Source organism: Asterias amurensis, chromosome 13 (genome assembly GCF_032118995.1).
Source record: "Asterias amurensis chromosome 13, ASM3211899v1".
In the NCBI taxonomy this organism is placed as follows: Eukaryota; Metazoa; Echinodermata; class Asteroidea; order Forcipulatida; family Asteriidae; genus Asterias; species Asterias amurensis.
The window spans coordinates 3,291,530-3,314,331 of NC_092660.1; the positions used below are offsets into that span (position 1 = coordinate 3,291,530).

Consider the following 22,802-nt stretch of genomic DNA (forward strand, 5'->3'; position numbering starts at 1 on the left):
AGTGAAATTGGCCACAGAGCTCTATAGGACGTGGACACAGGAGATCGGTGCGACTGACCCTTGCTGTCTCTGCAGTTGATTAATTGAGTCAGAGTGAAGAGAATTGGCTTGTTGGAGTGACGAGTTAGTGCGGAATCGGTTCAGGAGGTACATTTTACCATTGGGAAGGTCTATCCCCGGGAACTGGATGGTGCGATCGTTTTCCATCAGGAACTTGTGCCGTCTGGACCTTGCCACTGCGTGAGCCGCTCTTCTGCTTTAGCTTTAGAGAACCATCACTGATATGGCACACTCTCTTTGGATCATCTGAATAGGGAAATTTGCCTAATACTCAGGACTGGTAGCCAATCAAGCTTTGTGCAGCCAACAGCACCAGCGATGGTCCTCATGGTGCTGTTCAATTGAATATCGAGTAGGCTTGAGAGTTTCTCCAAACTGGATCATAATACACAGGCCCCAGTGGCAGATAGCTAGCGCTGATGAGCAAAGTGTTTCGGCATTTGCTACCAAGAATTTACCAGTGAGATTGTGGATCATATTGTTTCTGGTCCCAATTTTGACAGTCACCTTCTGCAGAGGAGTTTTAAAGGCAATTGTAGGGTCACCGCAATGGTATGGACAGCTACAGTTTCAACCAGATTAACACCACCAAGCCGCCCCAAACTTAACTATATGTTTCCCATACCCAAGGTCAACCACATACCACTACTCACTTTCTTCCGTGTATGTTCCATCAAGCAGGCATAAGGCCAATATACACTCCGCTCACAAGAAACTTCATCATAAAACGAGGGATTCTTTAACCGACCACCGATTCTTTGATCAACAGCCTTAGCTCTTTGTTGTTCATCTGCAGAGTATATACGTGCACAGTCTGGGAAAGATCTTGACAAAATAGGAACACCGCCAATAAAGGGCTAGATAGCTCAGTTGGTAGAGCGCCGGCACGTCAATCGGGAGATCGTTGGTTCGAATCCCACTCTAGTCAATTCTTTTTTTCAACCCCCAAAATCATTTACAAATTTACCCAGTCAGTTTCCCTTGTGGTTTATATTTATATTTAAAGAAGGCGGCCCTCTTCTGGTCACTCATAGGCTCGAGGGGTCACTCACAGGGGTCACTCACATGCCCGAAATGTCTTCGCGGTTTTGCAGGTCCATTATTTATCAGTTACTGTCGAGTGTCGAATTTACTCGCACAAAACTTGGTCATATTTCATTTATATTTTTACTTTGTTTCCAAACAAATACTACTTCATTTCTTTTGTTTTCATAACCTGAAACTAATAAACTCAAGAAAAGAAGCAATAAGACACACTTATTTTGTTTTATTATTGTCGTATTATGTGCTCTATCGACAATTTTGTTTTTCGAAATTAACGGGGAAATAGTTAGGGATAGGCCCAAACATGATCATAAATCTCTTTAAAATAAAATAAAATATGAATTTCGAATTCGTCATGCAAAATAAATAGCCGGGTGACCTTTTCAATGTTCTCTTGTCTTTAGAAATTCCCGACAGCAAATAATGCCAAGTAGAAGTTTATAAGTGACGCAATTCGTTCCACGTGCGCAAACTCAGACATAATAGTTTCAGTTAAACACACCTGATGAACGGCTTAGTGTCACGTGCTGTTACTTATAGCTTCAAACAATACTTACTATTTAATCTACTTTGTAACAGAGTTATAACTATGCAGTGTTCTAATTCAATTAGTTGTTGACACTCGTTCAAGGAGTTTCAGAACACATAGAGCAACCATGAAACAGACGTTGTGTTTCTTTAAAAAATATACATAAAAGAGCCGTCGAATTTCTCTTATTCAATCAATATCGTTCAAAATAAAACTGCTCTACTTTTTGTTTAAAGCATTATACACGGAGAGAAATAAGAAAATATGTTTTTAACCTTTTGAGTTCTAGGAAAGAGCAACCCAAATTCTCGAGACTAGAGGCGAAAAGTCAGTTTGTTATTCAAATTTAGTCTGGTCAAATTTAGTCTGTGTAATTCAAATTTAAGCGGTAACAGCTAAGTCAATGTACCAGACACTCAAATCTAACTCATAATGGCTTCTTGTCCTATATATACAGAATGTTCAACACCAATCACTTTTGTTTAAATATACCCTATATACAAATTTTCTCTTATCAACTTCACTAGCTACGTACTACCAAAAAAACGTTGAATCACTGTTTTGCAAGCCCACTGAGAATACCTGACGTATATACACACATGCACAGTTTACTGTGGAGCTAATTGGTGTTATCCCCTTACATGTCATTATGTAGAACAATTTGTGAAGACGCACGCCATTCTATTCCTGGCCCAGCCCTTAAAAGGTCTAGGTCATAGTTGCGCACCTGTTGTGTTCCATTACTTCGTTTCTCAAAATGACTCTACATTACAACTACAGCACCAGGAAGCTACTATTGAAGCTATTACTATTAGAATCTATATTTAGACGTTTCCAATTACTGTTCAAGTGATGGCCTTTCACCGACAAATAAATGCCCGTGCTGACAAATTAAACGGTTGTCAAAATAATTTGAAACATTTTCAAAAATGGGTTATCCGGGTTTGCATTAACACACTCCTCATAATTGCAGAGGTCAATTGTTTATGGTTTTCATTTGCATTATTCACCCTTGCGAAATTGTATATGGAATAAACCCTTATTAAGCAGTATTCTCTACTTAAAGGCACTGGACACTATTGGTAATTGTCAAAGACCAGTATTCTCACCTGGTGTATCCCAACATGCATAAAATAACAAACCTGTGAACATTTCGGCTCAATACCTGTGAAAATTTCGGCTCAATACTGGTTATCAAAGTAGCAAGAGGATAATGAACGAAAAAAAACACCTTTGTTGCATTACTTTGTGAGCTTTCAGATGAAAAATAAAAGGCTTCAGCTGAAGTCTTTATTATTAAATTGACTCTGAAATAATGTCCTTCTCAAAAACTACATTTACTTTAGAGGGAGCCGTTTCTCACAATGTGTTAGTTATACTATCATCAGCTCTCCATTGCTCGTTACCAAGTAAGTTGTATGCTAACAATTATTTTGAGTAATTACCAATAGTGCCTAATCAGATTTTTGCTTTAATTTTCACAACCAGTCAAAGACAGTAGGGCCTCCTTGTGACATGGTATTTTGGCTGTTATGATAACCTTATTCTGTTAAGCAAGAATGTATTTGTGCTTAGCTGTATTTGTGCTGAAATGGACCCTGGCTACTGGCCAATGTTGGAACTTCACAGTATCTAAAATATCCAACACCTTTCATACAGTTTGCCTTGAATGTCAACCCACAATAGTATTGCCCAAAATTAATTACACGTTTCCCGTTTCTCACATCCGGGCCTAATTATCTCCAGTGATTGAAATGGATTTGAAGTTAAAGCAAAACATCTTTTCTTTTCATCCCCAGAGGCGAATTTGGCGAATAAATTATGAAAGTCGGATTTGAAACTATGCATGATGAAGATACAAGTGATGTTACTTTGTGGATATACCATCAATGAATGTTATATTTCAAAAAAATATCAATATAACCAAACCGAGGTTGAGAACAAAATAGACTGGTTCCTATTTGCAAAATGATTATTAGCATACATTATTGTTATTTTGTATGAGGAACACGACCAAGATGGAGGCATCATGACAGAGTTCTATTGTCTTATTCCGCCTAGACCAAAATTTAAACAGCTTATCCATGTGTGTTATAAAAATGAATAACTTTTCTAAGAAACAAATGGCAATGCAAAATCAGGGGTTTTAAATTGATACCATGGGTGTAGTCGGAAGTACACACAAAAATAAAAATTTACACCGTGCACCAAAAAATACATTGGTGTTATTTGTGATGTGTTTGTGTACTGTACTTTATAATCGATATTAAACAGCCAAGATTAGTCTTCGGAATGCACAAATCTCAATATCTAAGCAAAGTGTGACGTATACGAATATTTACAACTCAGTTAAGATAAATCTTACGGTTTTATTATTTTGAACCAACGTTTTTTTTGTGTTCAGTAATTTGTGTGATTTTGTCAGCCTGGATCTTTTAAGATTACATTACAATGCAAGTTGCTGTTCGAGATATGTATATTTTTAAAGAATAATGAACATTCTTTGTACCAGTATAAATGATAATTTTGTAAAGTTCAGACCCAATACTGTTTCCTATGAAGCACCGGGAAGTATGCCCCGTCCACATAGCTGACGGTTCTATTCATGTAGGCGGGATCGTAGGTATCCCATTCGTAGCTTGCATCACGTACAGACACGGTATCCTCGTCGCAGTTCATGCTGTCATCGGGCGAGACGGTGAAGTGCGGGATCCCGGCACTCGCACCGAAGTCCGAGTCCAGACCTGGGCCGTGTGGAGAGGCGTTATCCCCGGCGGAGTCGGTGCAGTGCGTGTTGGGTGTGTTGGTGGGAACCACGAGCTTTGGAGTGGGCGTGTTGAGCTGAGAAAAGGAATGTAGAGATCGTTAAGGCATTTGTGTGTATAAGTGGCGCATGACGGTAAATGGGCCCGTGAACAAAAGAGGTCCACACACAATGTAGGAACTTTAAACAATATGTGGACATACACGTCCACAAAGTGTTTTTTATAGTGTTGAAAGTTTCCTATAGGACTAGGGTTTAGAAGCCAAGTAACACTAAATTGAAAGTCGGATTAAAATATGTAATAACATGTATTCCGAATTAGGAAACCTTACGATGAATGAGACTTTGTTTTGTGTGCCAAAGAAAATAAAAGAAAACAATTTAATTCGAAAATACAAATCGAGTTTGAGGTTGAGCATTAATCATTCAAAAACTATTGATTTGGTGAAGAATTACAATTGCAAACATCCAATTATATTTTACTAATTAAATTGATATTGAAATGATTTAGACAAAGGGTATTGACTTAACAAACCGAATCTTTCAGAATCTCAAAAATCTCTTATGCATTTTATGGTTTATAAGTAAGAGGAACCATTGACCTTTAGCTTTGATAAGAATAATGCTCGAGTAATTTTTGCTTGCTTACTTACATCCATGAGTAGTGTACTAGCGCTGGGTTCAGCATACGCCATAGTGTGGCTATGATGTCGCACTTCCCTGTTCCGCATCCTCAGAAAAGCATTCGTCTCTGGTGATGTAACAATTCTTTTGCCAGAGAGGTTGAACTTGGGCAGTCTATAGTCCCCTCTAGTCGGTATTCTCTTGATACGATTCCTGGAGGAATATCTCCTGCTGCTTGGCCGAGCAATGGCAGGCTCAGACAGCACTGATCTGTGTGCCCGTATTGGGTACAAACCCGCAGTGGTGTTCCACAGTCGACGGTTGTCGTACGGGTATGGGTCGGTCAGATTGGCGTTCTTCATAGCATCCCTCGGACACACTGGCTCGAAACGTAGTGGGTAGACTCTGGCGAGTGGTTCCATCATCATACCCCGGCCAGTCACCGGTGCCATAGCCCGGTGCGGTGCGTCGTGAAGGTGGGCGAGGTGACGCATGGGTATCTCCTCTTGCTGGGCTGTGGGGGCAGTATTAAGCATCGCAGCCACGGAATCGTTTGTAGCCCGTCTATGAAAGCTCTCGAAGATCTGCTCCCTTGCCTTATCGGTTCGTTTCACCTTTCCACTTTGGATTAAATCAACGAGTCGGCGTCTTCGTAGTCGTTTCTGATGAACCATTCTACACTGTATGATCAAAACAACAACCACCACAATCACCAGCACAGCAACGGTTATACTTATGCCATATTTGTACCAAAATTCCGTGGCGTTGTTTATAGTCGTAGTTTCAACCTCACCATCTGTGCTTGTTGGTGTACCAGTCACAATAGTATTTCCCGCAGTGAGTGACCACGTGGTGGAATTCAGGGTTTGATTCCAACGGCTGTGCGTACCAACACCGTTTCTCCATGTTGGCTCTCCCTTGGGAGTCCAGCTGTTGTTGAAGACCGATGAGTCAGTGACACCAGGGGGAGTCGACGTCTCCACCATCCACTTCGGCGGCTTGGTGAGAGCATTCAGCAGGTCCTGGAGGGTGCCGCCGTCCGGTGTACTCGCAGGACTCCCGGTTGCGTACATAGCCACACTAGCAGGTCCATGGTCCACATCCCCACTGTGGCAGCATGGTCGCTCTCTCTGCTGCCAAGTGGTGTTTAGTCAACTGAAGGGTTGAGGGCAGTGGTGGTTCCATTCAGTGGGTTTAATGAATGTTGTTTGTCTGCTTTGTATTAGTCTAATACCAGCTGATATTGTGCTCTCGGCGCGAGCGCCCAAACACAATGGTCGGATATCCAAAGGCAACATTGCGGTATTCCAGGGACTCTAAAGCTCAATAGGGCCTACCAGAAATTACAATTTCCAGAATAAGGATAACTAATAATTACCAGTAAACGACTTTTGGATAAGATTCTTAAGATACCCATATTATTTAGAACTCAAAATATATTGTATTTTTTGCCGTCTACAAGTTGATGCAGACGTAATCATACAGATGACTCATTCTGAAAACTATGGGTGCGTTCGTTTAACTTCCGTGGGTCTACCCCGATGTTGCCTATTTTATTTTTTTCCAGGACGAACGTGGGCGTACAATTACCCCACGTTCGTCCTGGAAAACTCGCCTATTTTGTTTTCCAGTACGAACGTGTGCAAATGTTTACCCACGCTCCACCTGGAAGCAAAAACCAGACGCATCATCACGTGAGCCTTCTCGTCGTGACGTCAGTGCACCTCGGGTCAGCCCCAAGTGACCCTATCCACAAGTGGGGCTCTTGGGGTTGGGGCTGGCCCGAGGTGCACTGACGTCACCACGGGAAGGCTCACGTGGTGACGTGTCTGGGTTTTTTTCCTGGTTCGAGGATGAACGTGGGGTAATTGTGTGCCGACGTTCGTCCTGGAAAAAAATAAAATACGCCACATCGGGGTCGACCCAGGGAAGCTAATCGAATGCACCCTATGTGGTCGTGTGGCTTTTATTTTTCATTTTACAAAAAAAAGAGTCAAGCAAACAACTTGCCAAAGAGTTCTCAATCATTTAAAACAACTGACATTAACTGACAACATGAACTTCAGTACTAATATCGGAAAGTTATTGACATGACTGCGAAATTGCAACACATTTAAATAAATAATATTGGCCTACACTTAATGCACTTACAACGCTTGAGAGTAATCCTACATTTCGTTATTAAGAATACTGGTAACTCAAACATGACCAACAATCTCACAGAGTACAGTTTACCCATTCCTAATCTAATTTAATCTGACTTACTGAACAGTGACGGGTGTTGAGTTGGCATTCCTACCATCACTTGACATCATTTCCAATTTCCGAACCGGGGAAACTAATAACTATTTATACACAACTTCTAAATTTGTAACTTTTTTTTTCTTTTTTCTTCTTCCTTTATTTCCTTTTTTTTCTCGTGACAATAGACTATAAAAGTTGACCTTTGAGAGCCTATGTCGAGTTTTCGTGAGAATCTCGACTTTGAATTCCGGGCACCTTGCATTGAAGCCTTACTCCGTGTACAATTAAGGGAATCAAAGGGTAGCGACGAGTTCTTTAACAGTCGTTTAAAACCGGCAGGGTCGTTGCCGTGTGATAAAGAATTTTCTATTGAGAACTTCTTTTGCTATTAATTCGGCTATGCAAAACTGTTGATAAGGTTTTTTTTCTTTTGTTCTTCTGTGTAGATTCATCAAGTGGGAACTTGTTTTGCTATTTATTATCTGCCTCATGAGCAAATTTAAACAGAAAAGTATAGGTAATATTGTCACCGCAGGCTTATCAACTGATCACTGATCTCACCATGCAAAAGAGTTACTAATTGTCTAGTTCAGTTTCGTCACTTCTTCCAAGAAAGTATCATTACCTATATTGGTAACAGTAGCCTAATCTGATTAATCTTAAAGAAAGATACGTACACAGATCTATTGGTCCATCTGTACATACCAAGAGGATGTTTGCCAACAGAATATACCAAAACGCCTATGGGAGGGATTATCGGAGCTGGCATAGCTTTGCAACGATCAATAATCCCAATGGAATCCGTAATCCGATATTAAATGCAAATGTGGGATGGACAATACGGATCCGATCCACTCCGTAAAGGGTAACTTCCCTTTGTGACGCTTTGTGCAAAATATCACCACACTACTTAAGCATCAAGGCGTTTGCCAATAGAACCGTTGGTTCGATGATAAACAGTCGGTGATAGGGCGAACGTAGCTACCGTGCAAAATAAACAAACAACTTGGAAGAGCGTAGACGTGAATGGATGTTACATTTTGTGGCGGTTTCAAGAGAGCATGACGTCTTTGCTTCATTTTGCTTTTCATCTTTGATAACTTGTATGAGCAATCAATAGGGTGGATATCTTCCTGGAATGCTTGGTTGGGAAATGTTCTGTTAAGTCTTTCGACGTTTGTGATTTGCAACTTTAATGAGAACGTCGAATAATTAATGGAATGAGTTGGTGTTTGCTGTGATTCTACTCAACGACCAGATTGCAAAAATAACACCCGGGGCAGTCTACGTGTGTCTCAACACGCCTAAACTGACCTTCACATGTCTGAATAATTGTATGACATTTTATGCGAATATCTCACATGGGAGAAGAGTTTTCTGTGAATGCAACACCTTGAATGCAAGATACAACAATTTGCTTAGAAAATCTTGTCTTTTGAGTATGATTTATCGCGTCTGATTTCAGCTTCCGAGTGGATACAACAGCCACAAAAGAACAATGTCACTTATGAAACTACTGAAAGCGTCTCAGAACCGCGATGCGTCCGAGGCCTCCCGGGCGAGCGGAGCGTCGTCCCCCACGACCACCGCGGTCGATGCCGCCTCGGAGCAAGGCGAGTCACTAGTCCCACCGGCCCGGGGATTCGGTGGGCGCAAGATGTCCGTCTGGTCAACTGTAGCCCGTAAACTTTCCGTGTCTACAACCGCCTCAAGCAAAGCACCCGTCAAACCGACGATAACCCTGCCCAAGAAACGCTTTGAGAACTCCTACAGACTGGAGCCGGAGACTACTACCAAGTTCAACGTGCCTAAAGTGGAGAAGTTCTTAAGTGAGCTACTTGAGATGCGACTCAAGTCAGAGACCTACGACGCTAAGACGTGCAGCTCACTGACGACCAGTCTAGCGGATGTCATCAAGGGACGGATGAAGAAGATGGGGTTTCCGAGACATCGAATCGTTGTCTATGTCGTGGTTGGGGAGAAGAAGGACCAGGGATTCCAGGCGTGCGGTAGGAGCGTCTGGGACGACTCGGCTGATAATTTTGTGTATGTCACCTACGAAAATGCATCCCTGTTTGTAGTTGCGAATGTGTATGGTGTGTACTACGAGTAGATATCAAAATCCCATCGTCCAAACCCTAGAAAAAATGTTGTGGGTTACCCGACAATTACATGAATCCCTACTCACTGTGAATGAACATGTTAATGTAATATAATATTAGCATTAACTCGAAAGCGAAGGCTTCTCCCACAGCATCAACAGCTTAAACTGAATTCAGAAACTAAATGAGATGGTATAATAGGTGAGTGACCAATATACCCCTCAATGGCTAATTCATCAGAGAAAAACATGATTTTACTCGGACTTTGGATAAAGAGTTGTGTATAAATTACTCACTATAATTTCTAGTTATTTAAATAACAGATTTACCTCTGCTCGGTTTAAAGAAAACATTTTTATGGTATCTCGTTTATGATTTGTTTACTTGTAGAATGTCGTCCCAAATTTGTCAGACCAAAGGATGAGGGTCTCAGCACAGCCTGTAGTGTTATTTAGAGTCTGTAAGCACCAAACCATTTTTTTTTTAAAGGGTCTATGTAACTTTTATAGGACAAAAAACACAATGTCCACAGATTTACACTAAACTTACACAGTTTCAAGATAATGATAGTAGAAAGCTTCCCTGAAAATATAACGTGCTGTGGTGTTGCAGTTTTTGGGAAATGAGTAAAACAATGTCATGAAAATAATTTTCGTCTCATGAGACGAAAATTATTTTATTCGTTTACAAACGTATTTTCATGACATTGTTTTACTCATTTCTCAAATACTACAGCACCTCAGTAAGTAATATTTGAAGGGAAGCTTTCCACTATCATTATCTTCAAACCGTGTAAGTTTAATGTAAATCTATGGACATTTTGAAAAGGTACCCAAATCCTCTAAATGAAGTAATTAGGCATAAGCCTATTCAATGTCGATATCCTTTCTAGCTCCGTGTCCCTATGTAGGGCCTATGTAACCATGTAAATGTATATGAATTTGCAACTTAGTACTCAACGTTCACTGAATGTTATATATTCTATCAAGATTGCATAAGCATAACACAGCTAGCTAAAAGAGTATATTTTGAAATAACCCCACAATTTTTTTCTGTTAGTGTTGACTATACATTAGATAAGGAAACTGGTTACAGTAAGACCGCATGACTTCATCATAGGAAAATATTTGGACTATTGATCACGTAACACAATGGCTAAGATCCGCTTAAGCTTAAAATTCGATAACTTATCGATCGTATGGTGGGACAGTTCGATAATGAGTGAGGCAAAAGAACTCTAATAGAACAGAACTGACTCCGCGGCAGTAACCACGATCCTATAAGCTAAAGTAGTAGTCCAGTCTAATTTCTATACCATCCGCCCTGGTAATAGTTAAAAAGCAGGACAGTTCTTTTCAGAACTGAGAAGTCTCCCGAACCTCCGTTTATCTACTCCGCGGCAGTAGAATAAAGTAAGACAGTTCCCTAAGAACAACTCTACCTGGCAAGTAGATACACACATGGTGTTACCGCAAACCAAATATACATTGATACCTCACCATGCAATGCCTCAAATCCTATATAACTCTAATAGTGTTAAGATGCAAACTATTGTAGTTGGGGAAGACATAGACCACTATAACATCGTTCTTCCTTAAAGGCACTGGCATTGGTAATTACTCAAAAGACTTCTAGCTTCATATGCTCTTATTTAAACAAAATTGCGCTTTAGACTAAACTTTTAAGATATTGTCGGTTGGTTTAATCAATTGTAAATATTTGAAAGGATTATATCGACTATGAGAGTATTGATTATGAATCCTTAATTTCAATCAAACCTACGCAACAATGTGGTTTCTGTACTTTGCTTCTATTACTGTTACTCGATCTCTTTTTATGGTAATGTTATTTGTTTTATTATAATGAGTCATTTGAATTTGTAGAAGAACTTAAAGGGGATGTTGTCCGTTTTATTTCATTGCCTTTTATTTAATTTTGTTTCCTTTGTATTATTTTAGTTCGTTTTATTTGTTATAGGCCTATGTTTATTTTGTTTATGTTGTTTTGTTTGGGCCGTTTACATTTTTATTTGAACTTTATAACTGTCTTCACACAACCTTTTTGCATAATGAGTCATTTACATTTCTAGACGAAGTTAAAGGAGATGTTTTTCGTTTGATTTCATTGCCTTTAGTTTAACTTTGTTTCCTTTTTATTATTTTAGTTCGTTTTATTTGTTACAGGCCTATGATAAAAATCGTGAATGTCACAGATTTACATAAAACTTACACGGTCTAATAATGATAGTAGAAAACATCCCTTGAAATATTTCTGTCTGAAATTTCACATTGTACGAGAATTAAATAATCTAATTTCGCGTTTTGAGTTTATCGCTCGGTGAGCGTTTTATTCATTTTCGTTTTGGCATCGACGCAAAATTTGTTTTCGGTGTTTCACAATTCTCTCGTGACCCAGATGGCCGATTAATATCAAACTTCTACAGGTTTATCAGTATATGTATATGGTGGATTACATAAAGTGCCTACACTGCCAGCAACTTTTTTGCTAGCAAAACCAACTCTGTAATGTTATAAATAACTGTTTTCACACAACCTTTTTGATTAGCCTTTAAAAAAAAATTGGCATATTATTTAGTTGTCTTGTACAGGTAGAGAGTAGCCACAGGAGGTAAGAACTTCCTAGCTCGATACAGCCAACCTATTCGCATGGAAGCACTCTTGGCACAATGATCCGACAGACCTATAATGATACAACATGGTTGGTGGAAGACCACTGTGGCAAAGAATTGTTGTATCAAGAGAGACATAAATAATTGTCTTCATATGTCACAAGCTGTCATGAGTTGAATAAACATAGTAAGGATAACATCAAAAATACAAATAAATAAATATACACAAATAAAATAAATCACAGTATGTAAGTTCTTGGCTTTATTTATGCATATAATCAGCAAAATTAGGTCTTGTTCATAATTACTTTCTATATTATTTGCTATTAACTTGTGTACTATGTATTTATCTTTGACCATATTATTGTTCTATGGTAGAGACTTGAGCCCTTTTCGCATGAGAGCCGAAGACCAACGTCCCTTGTTGTAGGCGTCTGTTGTCTGTCCCAAAGGTTGTTTGCGATTTCATGACCAACATTCACACGATCAAACACACTGCATTTCCGACGTTCGTTGTTTATAAATGCGAGATCACACTGTTTGTTGTTTATCAGTTAGCTGGTGCTCTGTCAGTGTCCCGTTTAGTGTCATGATTTTGCTTTAGGTTACCATCGATCGTTTTCGTGAATACAACACATCCTTTCTCTTTCCTTGTGAAGATTTTGTACTGTTCACAAGCAAAACTGCTCATCTCTTTACTTGTTTATCTCAAAATGTCATTTTATAAGTTGGGCTGTTTCGCCATGAGAGGGCTGCAAATGGAGACACAACTGCTGTAAGAACTAACACAAATGTTAAGTGCAGCTGCATAACATACTGCAGGACAAATAGTTCATTGATCATTGAAAACACTGTAGGATTGCTAAAGCAGACTGGAATATTTCTTTAAGTAGTCGCTTGTAAATGGAGATGCTCTTGGCAAGACGACGAACAGAGGATGGTGAGCCACTAAATATCTGAAATATGAAGACAAGAACAGCATTTCTTAAGGCCTATTCACACTATCGACCTTTGATCCGTGTCGAATCTTATCTGGATAGGGTGCGTCTTGGTTCGGTAAAATTTCAACACGGATACAAACAGCTTCGCTTTCACACTAGCTCTGCAGGAAATCAGCTTTTTGGTTACACATGTAACTTTCAATCCGGATATTGTGCGGCCGTTTCACACTGCAAGGTCTTACGCGGACGAAGCAGGAAGCGTCTACTTTTTATGTACGCAGCGCCTTTTGTACGCGCCATGTACACTCAACTCAAACCCTGTAAGTTATTTGTAAATCTGTGAACTTTTTTTTTTTTTTCTGTTCCGAAAGTGTATAATGGCTTTAAGTTAAACGAGAACAAAACCGAGGTCATTCATTTTTCCAGTCGTCACAGACCTGTTAGTCCTCTCTCTAGTATCACATTGAACAATACCTCCATATGCCCAGTGTCAAGTGTTCGCAACCTCGGAGTTTGATACCCATCTTTCACTTAACAATTATGTCAGCAATGTATGTAGTGCTGCTTCGTTTGCTCTTCATAGTATCGGCTCTATCAGACAATATCTGAATGTGAATTCTACTGAAAATTTTGTTCATTCCTTGGTAATATGCTGCATAGATATCTGCAATAGCCTACTTTACGGACTACCGGACACTCAGATTGCCAGATTACAATGCATACAAAATTCAGCGGGCAGACTTGTCACCAGAACTCGCACTCGGGAATCCATCACACCCATTCTTAAGGATTTACATTGGCTACCAATATGGGCTAGAATTGATTTTAAAGTTTTGGTTCTGACTTATCAATGTATCCATGGTATTGCCCCTGTTTATCTTCAAAGCTTAGTTCAGGAGTACAAAACAACCAGGAATCTGCGATCTTCAAATAAATCCCTTCTGACTCCGCCAGTTATCAAAACCAAGTCGTACGGTTCCCGCTCTTTCCAATATGCAGCAGTTCAGTTATGGAACAGTCTTCCAGAGGTTGTCAAACAGGCTGAGACATCAGAACAATTTAAAACCCGCTTAAAAACATATCTGTTTACTTTGTACAATAATTGTTGATTTCCTTTTCCAGCGCATAGGGACCTCTAGGTGATATGCGCTATATAAGAATGGTTTTATTATTATTAGTAGTAGTAGTACTGCCTCAAAATGAGGGGAGGGGGTTACATATAGCATTCGTAATTTCAATCAAAATTATCAAATTTCCAAAGGGTCTTACCTAGGATCTCGTATGATCTCATTAAGTGATGACTCAGGGTTGATTTGAACGAGTGCTTTGCCCTCAGAATAATGGAAATACACCTGGAGAATAAAGAATCAAATAGAATCAAATGATTATGCAGCCATGATGTTTGGTCCTTGGATGAATAACATGCCTAGAAAGAAACTATAAATAAATATTTATAAATACCAGTTCCGCTATTCCCCTTGGTGGAGAGCGCGTCACGTGGGGGTTTTAAACCTTTGATAATGACCAGTAAAAAGTGTTGAAACATGGGCGTAACACGCGAGCTTGCACCTGTGCTTATAAGACAGTTTCTTCATTCCTATTGGTTGAGAGCAACGGCCGGGACAGTTGTGCCACATCACGCAATAAGCGTGACGCGCACAGCAACCTCCTTATAAGGACTTGTTTACCCAAGGGCCCTACCATTTCATAGCTGGAGGGGTGTTGTGTTGAAAGAAATGATTAATTAAACGGTTGATCAAGACCAGCTGCAGCTGTTTAACTAATTGTTTTCGGATACACTTGTGGGGGTTAGCCCACAACCTCGTTCCAAGGGGTGATCGATCACGCCATGCCATTTTGGCCCATGAAAATGAGGATGCATACTACTACTACTACTACACACACGAATACATATCCGAAAGCTGTCCCAGTCATAAAAATGCAACACAAGTACAGAGCTCAAGGAAAGGACCTTTATCGCACGGCCACGACCCTGCTGGTTTTAAATGGCAGTTTAAGAACTCGTCACTACTCTTATATTCACTTATCAATAACTCATCTTCAGAGGAATCTTCTCGAGCCCAGTTCACTTACCTGAAGATTCAGCGTCTTGTAGACCTTCATAGTATCCCAGGGTACACCCTCATCGAACATCAGTTTCAAATGATCAGAAAACCTGTACAACAAGAAAACCAAGCATGAACTAAATAGAGTGAAGAAGCATATTGTTAACTAGGATTTGAAACTTTGCATGGTGGAAATACGATATGGAAAGGTTTTCGGTAACACCATGTAATGACTATCTCTAATGAGTTGGGGTGGTTCGGGAAAGAACCGTTGGTTTCAACACTGAGTTGAAACCAACGGTTCATATTGTTAATCTTGTCGATGAAGGGTTTGGCCACAACCTCTTTCCCACTGTAAGTATGTAGCCAGCTTCTGTCGTTTCAACAGATGATATCACAGTAAATGTGCCAGCAGTATGTCTGACCTGGTTCCTCCTATCAGGGTGTCTGAGCGTGAAACCAGGCTATCTGCTTCTTCTTAAAGGCAGTGTTGGTAATTACCCTAAATATTTATTAGCATAAAAACTTTCTTGGTGACGAGTAATGGGAGAGGTTGATGGTATAAAACATTGTGAGAAACGGCTCCCTCTGAAGTGCCATAGTTTTCGAGAAAGAAGTAATTTTCCACAAATTTGATTTCGTGACCTCAGGTTTAGAACTTGAGGTCTCGAAATCAACCATCTAAACGCACACAACTTCGTGTGACAAGGGTGTTTTTTTCTTTCATTATTATCTCGCAAGTTCGACGAATGATTGAGCTCAAGTTTTCATAGGTTTGTTATTTTACGCATATATGTTGAGATACACCAACTGTGAAGGCTAGTCTTTGACAATTACCAATAGTGTACACTGCCTTTAACTATACACTCTTGCCTTGCTGAGATGAACAACAAAGAGCCATTCCAACATTTTGCATCTCTTTAGAACTCTGGTGTATGTTTCCCTCCATCCTACAATCTAGACTGTTTTCAGAAGAATACCATTTCATACCTTGGGCTCCCCTGGGTTGTTTTCATAAGTAATAATAATAATAATAATAATAATAATAATAATTGTGGCTTCTTATATAGCGCACATGTCCGTCACTCAGTGACGTTCCTCGTGCTGTAACATACAGTTTTTCCTGCTGGGACTTCATTTGAGTTATGAGAACTAATTCTGATAGCACCATGTAATGTTTTACAAGGTGCTGTGGCGCAATTTGCTGCAGATCGGACCAGGAACACCGGGGCGAACCCCTTCTCTTTTCGATAAGTGCACTGGGTTCTTTTACATGCATTACATAGCACATGGGACCAAGGGCTTAACGTCTCATCCGTATGAGGAAGCAATGGTGAAGTGTCTTGCTTAAGGACACAAGTGTCACGGCAGGGGATTCAAACCCACACTCTGCTGATCAGATACCCCAGAGTTTGAATTCATCTTTAAATATTTTCTACTTGGCGTATTTTTTTGTCTCTAGTCAGACCACTCACCTGGAGTCTTCATGAAAAGCTGCGATGAAATCACTCTGGCCGTGTTCAGGATAGAGGAAGGTCACGGGCCACGACAGACGCCCCGACTCGTCAAGATGAATCTTCGCTCCTGTTGGATGCGTTGCCGTGACGACATCAACGATGAGTTGCTCTTGTGTTTTGATCTTCGGGGACCTTGTGTTCTCCTCATTGGATTCATTTGGAGTTTGGGCAAATTCAATATTGCGACTCTGGGAAGGAAAGTCACAAAAGGGGTCGAAGTTAGGAATTTAGCCTCCGTTGCAGGCCAGCAGCCGATGTCACGAAACTTTACGCAACTGCGTAAGTCCACTTGTGCAACGTTTATGGCATAAGTTGCGCCATAAGCATTGCGCAAGAGGACTTAAGAAGTTGCATAAAGTTTCGTGAAATTGGCTGCAGGTCACATTCAAGACACCGTGCTATGACTCACAACTAGCGCATATTATAACACCCCTTAAAAATATTCTGCCTTTTCATTGGTTTAGAGCGCGTCACATGATATGTCTTGGTTTTACTAGACGGCAGCCATGTGATAGTGCATCGTTTGCCGTGTGATAGTCCGACCATTATCTACTGCTGTTAAGAAATACCAGAGCTTGAGTGCGGTGTTGTTATCCTTTCAGCCACAACACGCATAAGGTAGCATGAGGAAGATAAGCATGAAGTAATGATGTAGGAACTAAGGAAGAAATACTTACTTTAATGGCTTCAACTATCTTCATGCTCTTCGCTTTTGCAGACTTTTCTTCAGCTTTACGTTTTCTCTGGTCTCTTTCCATAACTTTCTGTATTTCACACAAAAAAATATAAAAAAATATGACTTGAAAATAGTGTATAAGTCAACTAACACCTGCCGTGTTCCACGCCAACTACAAATTAAATTGCAAGTTTATTACAAAAAACCACAAGAGTAAACTTAGGGTAACAACCCTATGTAAAATATCTTTCGGGAGAAGTGTTGGGTCTGAGAGAAGAACCAATGTTGTCTCAATGTTTTGAACAGCATACTCTGCTTGTCTTCGAGAGAAACAAAGGCAAGCAGAGTGGAGTATTTGTCCGATACATTAAGACCACACCATCCTCCTCAGAACCAACCCTCCTCCCAGCAGAGTTTCACACATAATAATAATATCAAAGTCTTATATAGCGCACGTATCTACCAAACAAGGTACTCAAGGCGCTGAGTATATACAAACTTTCAGAAAGATAGGTTATTGCAGTGATGAATTCTGAGACCCAATTATGTAGTGCTTATAAGGGTTTTTAAGGTGCTACGGCGCATTAAGCAGCCTCAACCAGGAACACCGAGGCGAACCCCTTCTCTTTTCGATAAGTGCACTGGGTTCTTTTACATGCGTTACACAACACATGGGACCAACGGCTTTACGTCCCATCTGAAGGACGAAGCAATGGTAAAGTGTCTTGCTTAAGGACACAAGTGTCACGGCAGGGGATTCAAACCCACCCTCTGCTGATCAGAAACACCAGATTTTTAATTCGGTGCTCTTAACCACTCGGCCACAACACTTCCAACATGGTTGTACCCACAATTTAACTTCTGGCTTTGAGCCATTGCACGGTTAGTAACACCAGTTTCAGATAAGGAGCGACTCATACTTTACCTAACATATATATTGGCTCGGCTCATGACAAGATCAACGACTGAAACCAAGGCGCTCCAGAGTCGTTCTGAATGACTGCAACTGTTTCAGGCGTCAAACTTTTCATGTACTTAATAAAGAATTTAGTTTGGAGCGACTCTGGAGCTTCTGTCTCAAATGGGTGTTATCAACGCTATTTGGTTTGCGGTAATACCATGTGTAGATTTACTTGCTGTATAGATGATGTTCTTTGACGAACTATCTTGCTACATTCTATTACCACTTAGTAAACTTTCCAGAACTAAGGAGACTTCTCATTTTTGAAGAGATGCTACACTGGTCATCACTAATGCAAGCACCACATTTCTGCCCTAAGGTTGTACCCAAAGAATGCCTAGTAACAAAGCACACAAGCCAAAATTCACTGCTAACGCGTGAAATACACTTGACGTAAGCACAGAATTCCCTGCTTCAGTTAGCATTGATTATTTGCTTACGGTAAGCAAAGCCATGAAATTGGGACCAGGTGATGATGGTGTATCCAGGAATGCCTCCACCATAATTTGAGGAAGAAGCAAGTTTCTCATTCTCTTGAAAAGCTTTATTCACGTGATGACCTACCAAGTGTTTTACAGCAGTAGACCTCATCTCTAGCACTCTTTTATCATCTGCTGCAATGTGATCAACAAATTAAGGAAAATTGCAATTATAGTATAAAGCTTAGTGTGGAAGAAATACTCAAACAATACAGGCAGTATACTATCATATGGTGAAATGATAGACTATTCCATCATGTGCATCATCAAGCTAATCCGCATCCACAGTACTGAAAGGGAAGGTACACGTTTGGTAGTTACTCAAAACAAATATTAACTTAAAAACTGACTTGGTAACAAGTATTGGTGAGCTGTTGATAGTATAAACCATCGTGGGAAACAACTCCCTCTGAAGTAACATAGTTTTTGAGAAAGAGGTAATTTCTCACTAAAATAATAAAAGAGTTCTAGCTAGAAGTCTTTTATTCCTATCTGAAAGCACACAAATTCGTCTAACAAGGGTGTTTTTTCTTTCATCATTTTCTTGCAACTTCGATGACCGATTGAGCCCAAATTTTCACAGGCTTGTTATTTCATGCTTATGATGGGATACACCAAGTGAGAAGACTGGTCTTTGACAATTCCCAAGCGTGTACCTTCCCTTTAAGCAGTATGCAGCATCAAAGTTCAGCTTTCTCCAGAAGATGATCAAAGCATACTAAAAGATGATCAAAGCATAATTAAAATTTATAACAAATGCTTTATGAAATATGCTTTATAAAAATACATTTTGTACTGTTGCTATAAGATCACACAGCATGAATTTCTTCCATATAAATTTAAAAACTACGAAAAACTCTAGTAATAAAGTTGAAGGTACAACCAGGTTTAAAACTCTTTTGGTAAAGTATACTCTCTCTGTCTTCATTTCTCCTAAAATTGATGAGACTATATCGATTCTTCATAGAGTTTTTTACAAGGCTGTATCTGCATTTTGCCACTATTGTTTTTCTTATGATCAAACATCAAACATCACTCTTTTTTTCGACAGGACAGTCATAAAAAGCATGAAATTTCTCATCTTTGGATAAATAAAACTGGCAGAATTTCATAACGATTAAACGAAGGATATCTGAAGCGCATTATCGCACCATGTAGTTGCATCTTTGTATTTCTCAAGCTTCATACAGCATTCTGCACCTCGGACTAACGCCTTCATATGATTTGGGTTGTGCTCTATGGCTTTCGTTGCGTCATTCAGGGAAGAACGATGGTTGCCTAGAGATATAAGGAACAAAATCAGAGAGGGTGCGGTTAAAGCCATTGGACACTTTCTGTACAGAAAAAAAGAAAAGTTCACAGATTCACAAATAACTTACAGGGTTTACAGAAGGTAGTGGTGAAATACTTCTCTTGAAATATTATTCCATGAAATGCTTTACTTTTTGAGAAAACAGTAAAACAATATCAATTCTCTTTAACGAGAATTACCGATTTATTTTAAACACATGTCATGACACGGCGAAATGTGCGGAAACAAGGATGGGTTTTCCCGTTATTTTCTCCCGACTCCGATGACCGATTGAGCCTAAATTTTCACAGGTTTGTTATTTTATATAGAAGTTGTGATACACGAAGTGTGGGCCTTGGACAATACTGTTTACCGAAAGGGTCCAATGGCTTTAACTACACTTTTAGAAGAAAAAAAACCTAAAAAAAGTGCAGTCTCTATGAGGAAGTTGATCATTTCTATTGATGGATTGCACTAAGCGTCATATTTGATGAAATGTGCACGCGTGTTATGCTATCATTGGCTAAGAGCTGTGCGTAGCGCGTACACGTATTCACTTCAGCATCAAATATGGCGGTTGATGACGCTAAGCGCAATCCATCTATTGGAACTTCCAGGGGCAATGACCAGGAGCAACAGAGGTATTTTTTGAATGTCCTATTTTGGCTGCAGTTGGTTGACCAGTTGCTGTATAGTGATGCCTCAGCGACAGTCCATTGCAATTAGCGTCGTTGAAGTATCAGGCTTTTCACAGGTTTGTTATTTTATGCATATGTTGAGATCACCAAGTGAGAAGACTGGTATTTGACAATTACAAATAATGTCCAGTGCCTTTAAGGGGATGAGACTTTCTTATTTAATCTGGGAAGACTTTATTCTGATTCTACTCACCAAGATGGAAGTTAGCCGCTGCTCTGTTGGTGTACAGCACTGCTCGCAGATTCCCGTCATCAAACTTGAGCTTCAGTCCTTCGTCGTATGCTTTGATGGCCAGCTTGTATTTCTTCTTCTTGAACCACTGATTACCATCATCTTTGTGACTTCCTGCCAGCTCTAGAACCAAAATTAATCGCATCATAATTGATTTAAAACCATTTTTTCTTAGGGGAATCTCATCCAATAGAGCTGAACATTAGGGTCATCAATATGAAATACAAACAAAAATAATAGAGGATCAGTGAAATATATAAGAATAATTTGGGGGTTAAACAAAATTTTTTTTTACTAGAGCGCCTGACTTTAACCTGCGATCTCAAGATAACAAAAGTATTTGAAAAGAGAGATTGATTTCAGAAATGAGACTTATCTTTAGGAGGGTTATCTTTCAAGTTCCGAAAGGAACTTTTGAATTTTTTTTTTTGGGGGGGGGTGGGGGGGGGGTGGGAGGGGGAGTTGGGAGGGGGTGGGGGTGAGGGGAGGGGGCTCACCTTCAGGGGGGTCATCTTCAGCGTACTTGATAGCCTGGAATGCAGCAAATAAATCAGCATCTTCAGAACTGGGCTCCTCTGGCATTTCAGAACTAAATATTGGTATCTTCTTCATCTCCTGCAAAGAATTAAATATAAAAGGTTCCAAATATTATAAATCATTGGTGACTGTCAACCAACTGTGTTTTAAAATCACAACAATTGAGTGGGAAATTAAATTTATTGACAAACTTTTTGGCATGTAACTCTGCAGCAAAAAGGCCTCACATGCATTTATGAATGTATGTTATGTGTGTTGGGAATGTTTTAGTGTGTAGTACAAAGGAAACTTAATTTATGCTGGTTAAATTACCATGAATTGCCTCTTTTGTCAAGCGGGAATAAAAACATCACTCAAAACTGTCAAGCACACGAGACAATCACAAGGGTGTTTTTTCTTCCATTTAATATTTATCTCGCAACTTCGACGACCAATTGAGTTAAAATTTTCACAGGTTTGTTTTTTATGCTTGTGGTGAGATACACCAACTTGTGAGAAGACTGGTGTTTGACAATTAATACCAATAGTATTTCCAGTGTCTTTTTCTACCTCCATGAATCCCATGATAATAATTATAGCCTATTTCCATATTGTAAATGTAATGTCCGGAAACTAGGCAACATACCTCTTCCCAATTATTCCTAAAATATTCCTTTTCCTCTTGTTTACGCTCGTTTCTTTCTTCATCAGTATATTTAGGATGTGAGGCTGCTTCCGCGGCATACTTCTCGAACAAACCTTGATGGTCTACAACTGGTTTAACCCCGCTGTCGTCCCCGTCGCCTATCGCACCCACGTTGTCACTTGTGTTGTCCGCCATGTTGCCTCATAACTAAATGACAGAAATGCTCCGGTCAAAAACTAGTCTCTGATTGGTTAATATTTTATCAACGGGGCTGTCCTTACTTCTATCTAATCAGCATAGAAAACGATGTCTGTATTTAGATGTAAGGACAGTTCGGTTGTTTGCACAGAGAGTGAGTAACTCCAATTACACATTTTTGGAAATGAACTGATCTTGACCAGTATGTGTAATAACAATAACAGCGTTCTCCATAAACTTAATCAAAATGGAATATAGAGAGTAGGAACTTGAAGAAATGGGCATCAATTTATTGATCTGCTTATTGTGTATTTTCTTGTAAGGCGACGTTGGTACCTTGTGTAGGAGCGCTATATAAATGTCTATTATTATTATCTATACTAACTTTTTAAAGGGTACGTGGGGAACACTTAAATTCAAATGCCACCCCCCCCCCCACAGTTTCTGTGGTGGCGCCCGTGACAGCGCCCTCTTTTGAAATATCTTTCTCCGGCGGACAGAATTCCCTGTGACTCCGGCAGCAGCAGGCTGAGTGCTTCTTTGTCAGCAGGGTGAAAGTCATCCAAGTCTAATTTTCAACATCAA

The 22,802-nt window shown here is 39.8% G+C and overlaps 3 protein-coding genes across 3 annotated transcripts; 1 reads left to right on the forward strand and 2 right to left on the reverse strand.

Annotated features, from left to right (window-relative positions):
• Positions 1-1,327: 1,327 nt before the first annotated feature.
• Positions 1,328-6,199, reverse strand: LOC139946537 (uncharacterized). The gene is made up of 2 exons (XM_071944232.1): positions 5,051-6,199; positions 1,328-4,474 (listed from the first exon to the last, which is right to left on the reverse strand). The coding sequence occupies exons 1-2, from the start codon at positions 6,092-6,094 to the stop codon at positions 4,169-4,171; spliced, it is 1,350 nt and encodes a 449-aa protein (XP_071800333.1). The 5' UTR covers positions 6,095-6,199; the 3' UTR covers positions 1,328-4,168.
• Positions 6,200-8,208: 2,009 nt separating this feature from the next.
• On the forward strand, positions 8,209-9,924 carry LOC139946207 (dynein light chain Tctex-type 5-B-like). Its single transcript, XM_071943830.1, has one exon. The coding sequence runs from the start codon at positions 8,764-8,766 to the stop codon at positions 9,376-9,378; it is 615 nt and encodes a 204-aa protein (XP_071799931.1). The 5' UTR covers positions 8,209-8,763; the 3' UTR covers positions 9,379-9,924.
• A 234-nt stretch (positions 9,925-10,158) lies between these two features.
• Positions 10,159-22,310, reverse strand: LOC139946550 (tetratricopeptide repeat protein 4-like). Its single transcript, XM_071944246.1, has 10 exons — positions 22,020-22,310; positions 21,355-21,472; positions 20,819-20,980; positions 19,767-19,914; positions 18,722-18,776; positions 17,198-17,284; positions 16,479-16,708; positions 15,032-15,113; positions 14,207-14,289; positions 10,159-12,952 (listed from the first exon to the last, which is right to left on the reverse strand). The coding sequence occupies exons 1-10, from the start codon at positions 22,212-22,214 to the stop codon at positions 12,859-12,861; spliced, it is 1,254 nt and encodes a 417-aa protein (XP_071800347.1). The 5' UTR covers positions 22,215-22,310; the 3' UTR covers positions 10,159-12,858.
• Between the last annotated feature and the right edge of the window lie 492 nt (positions 22,311-22,802).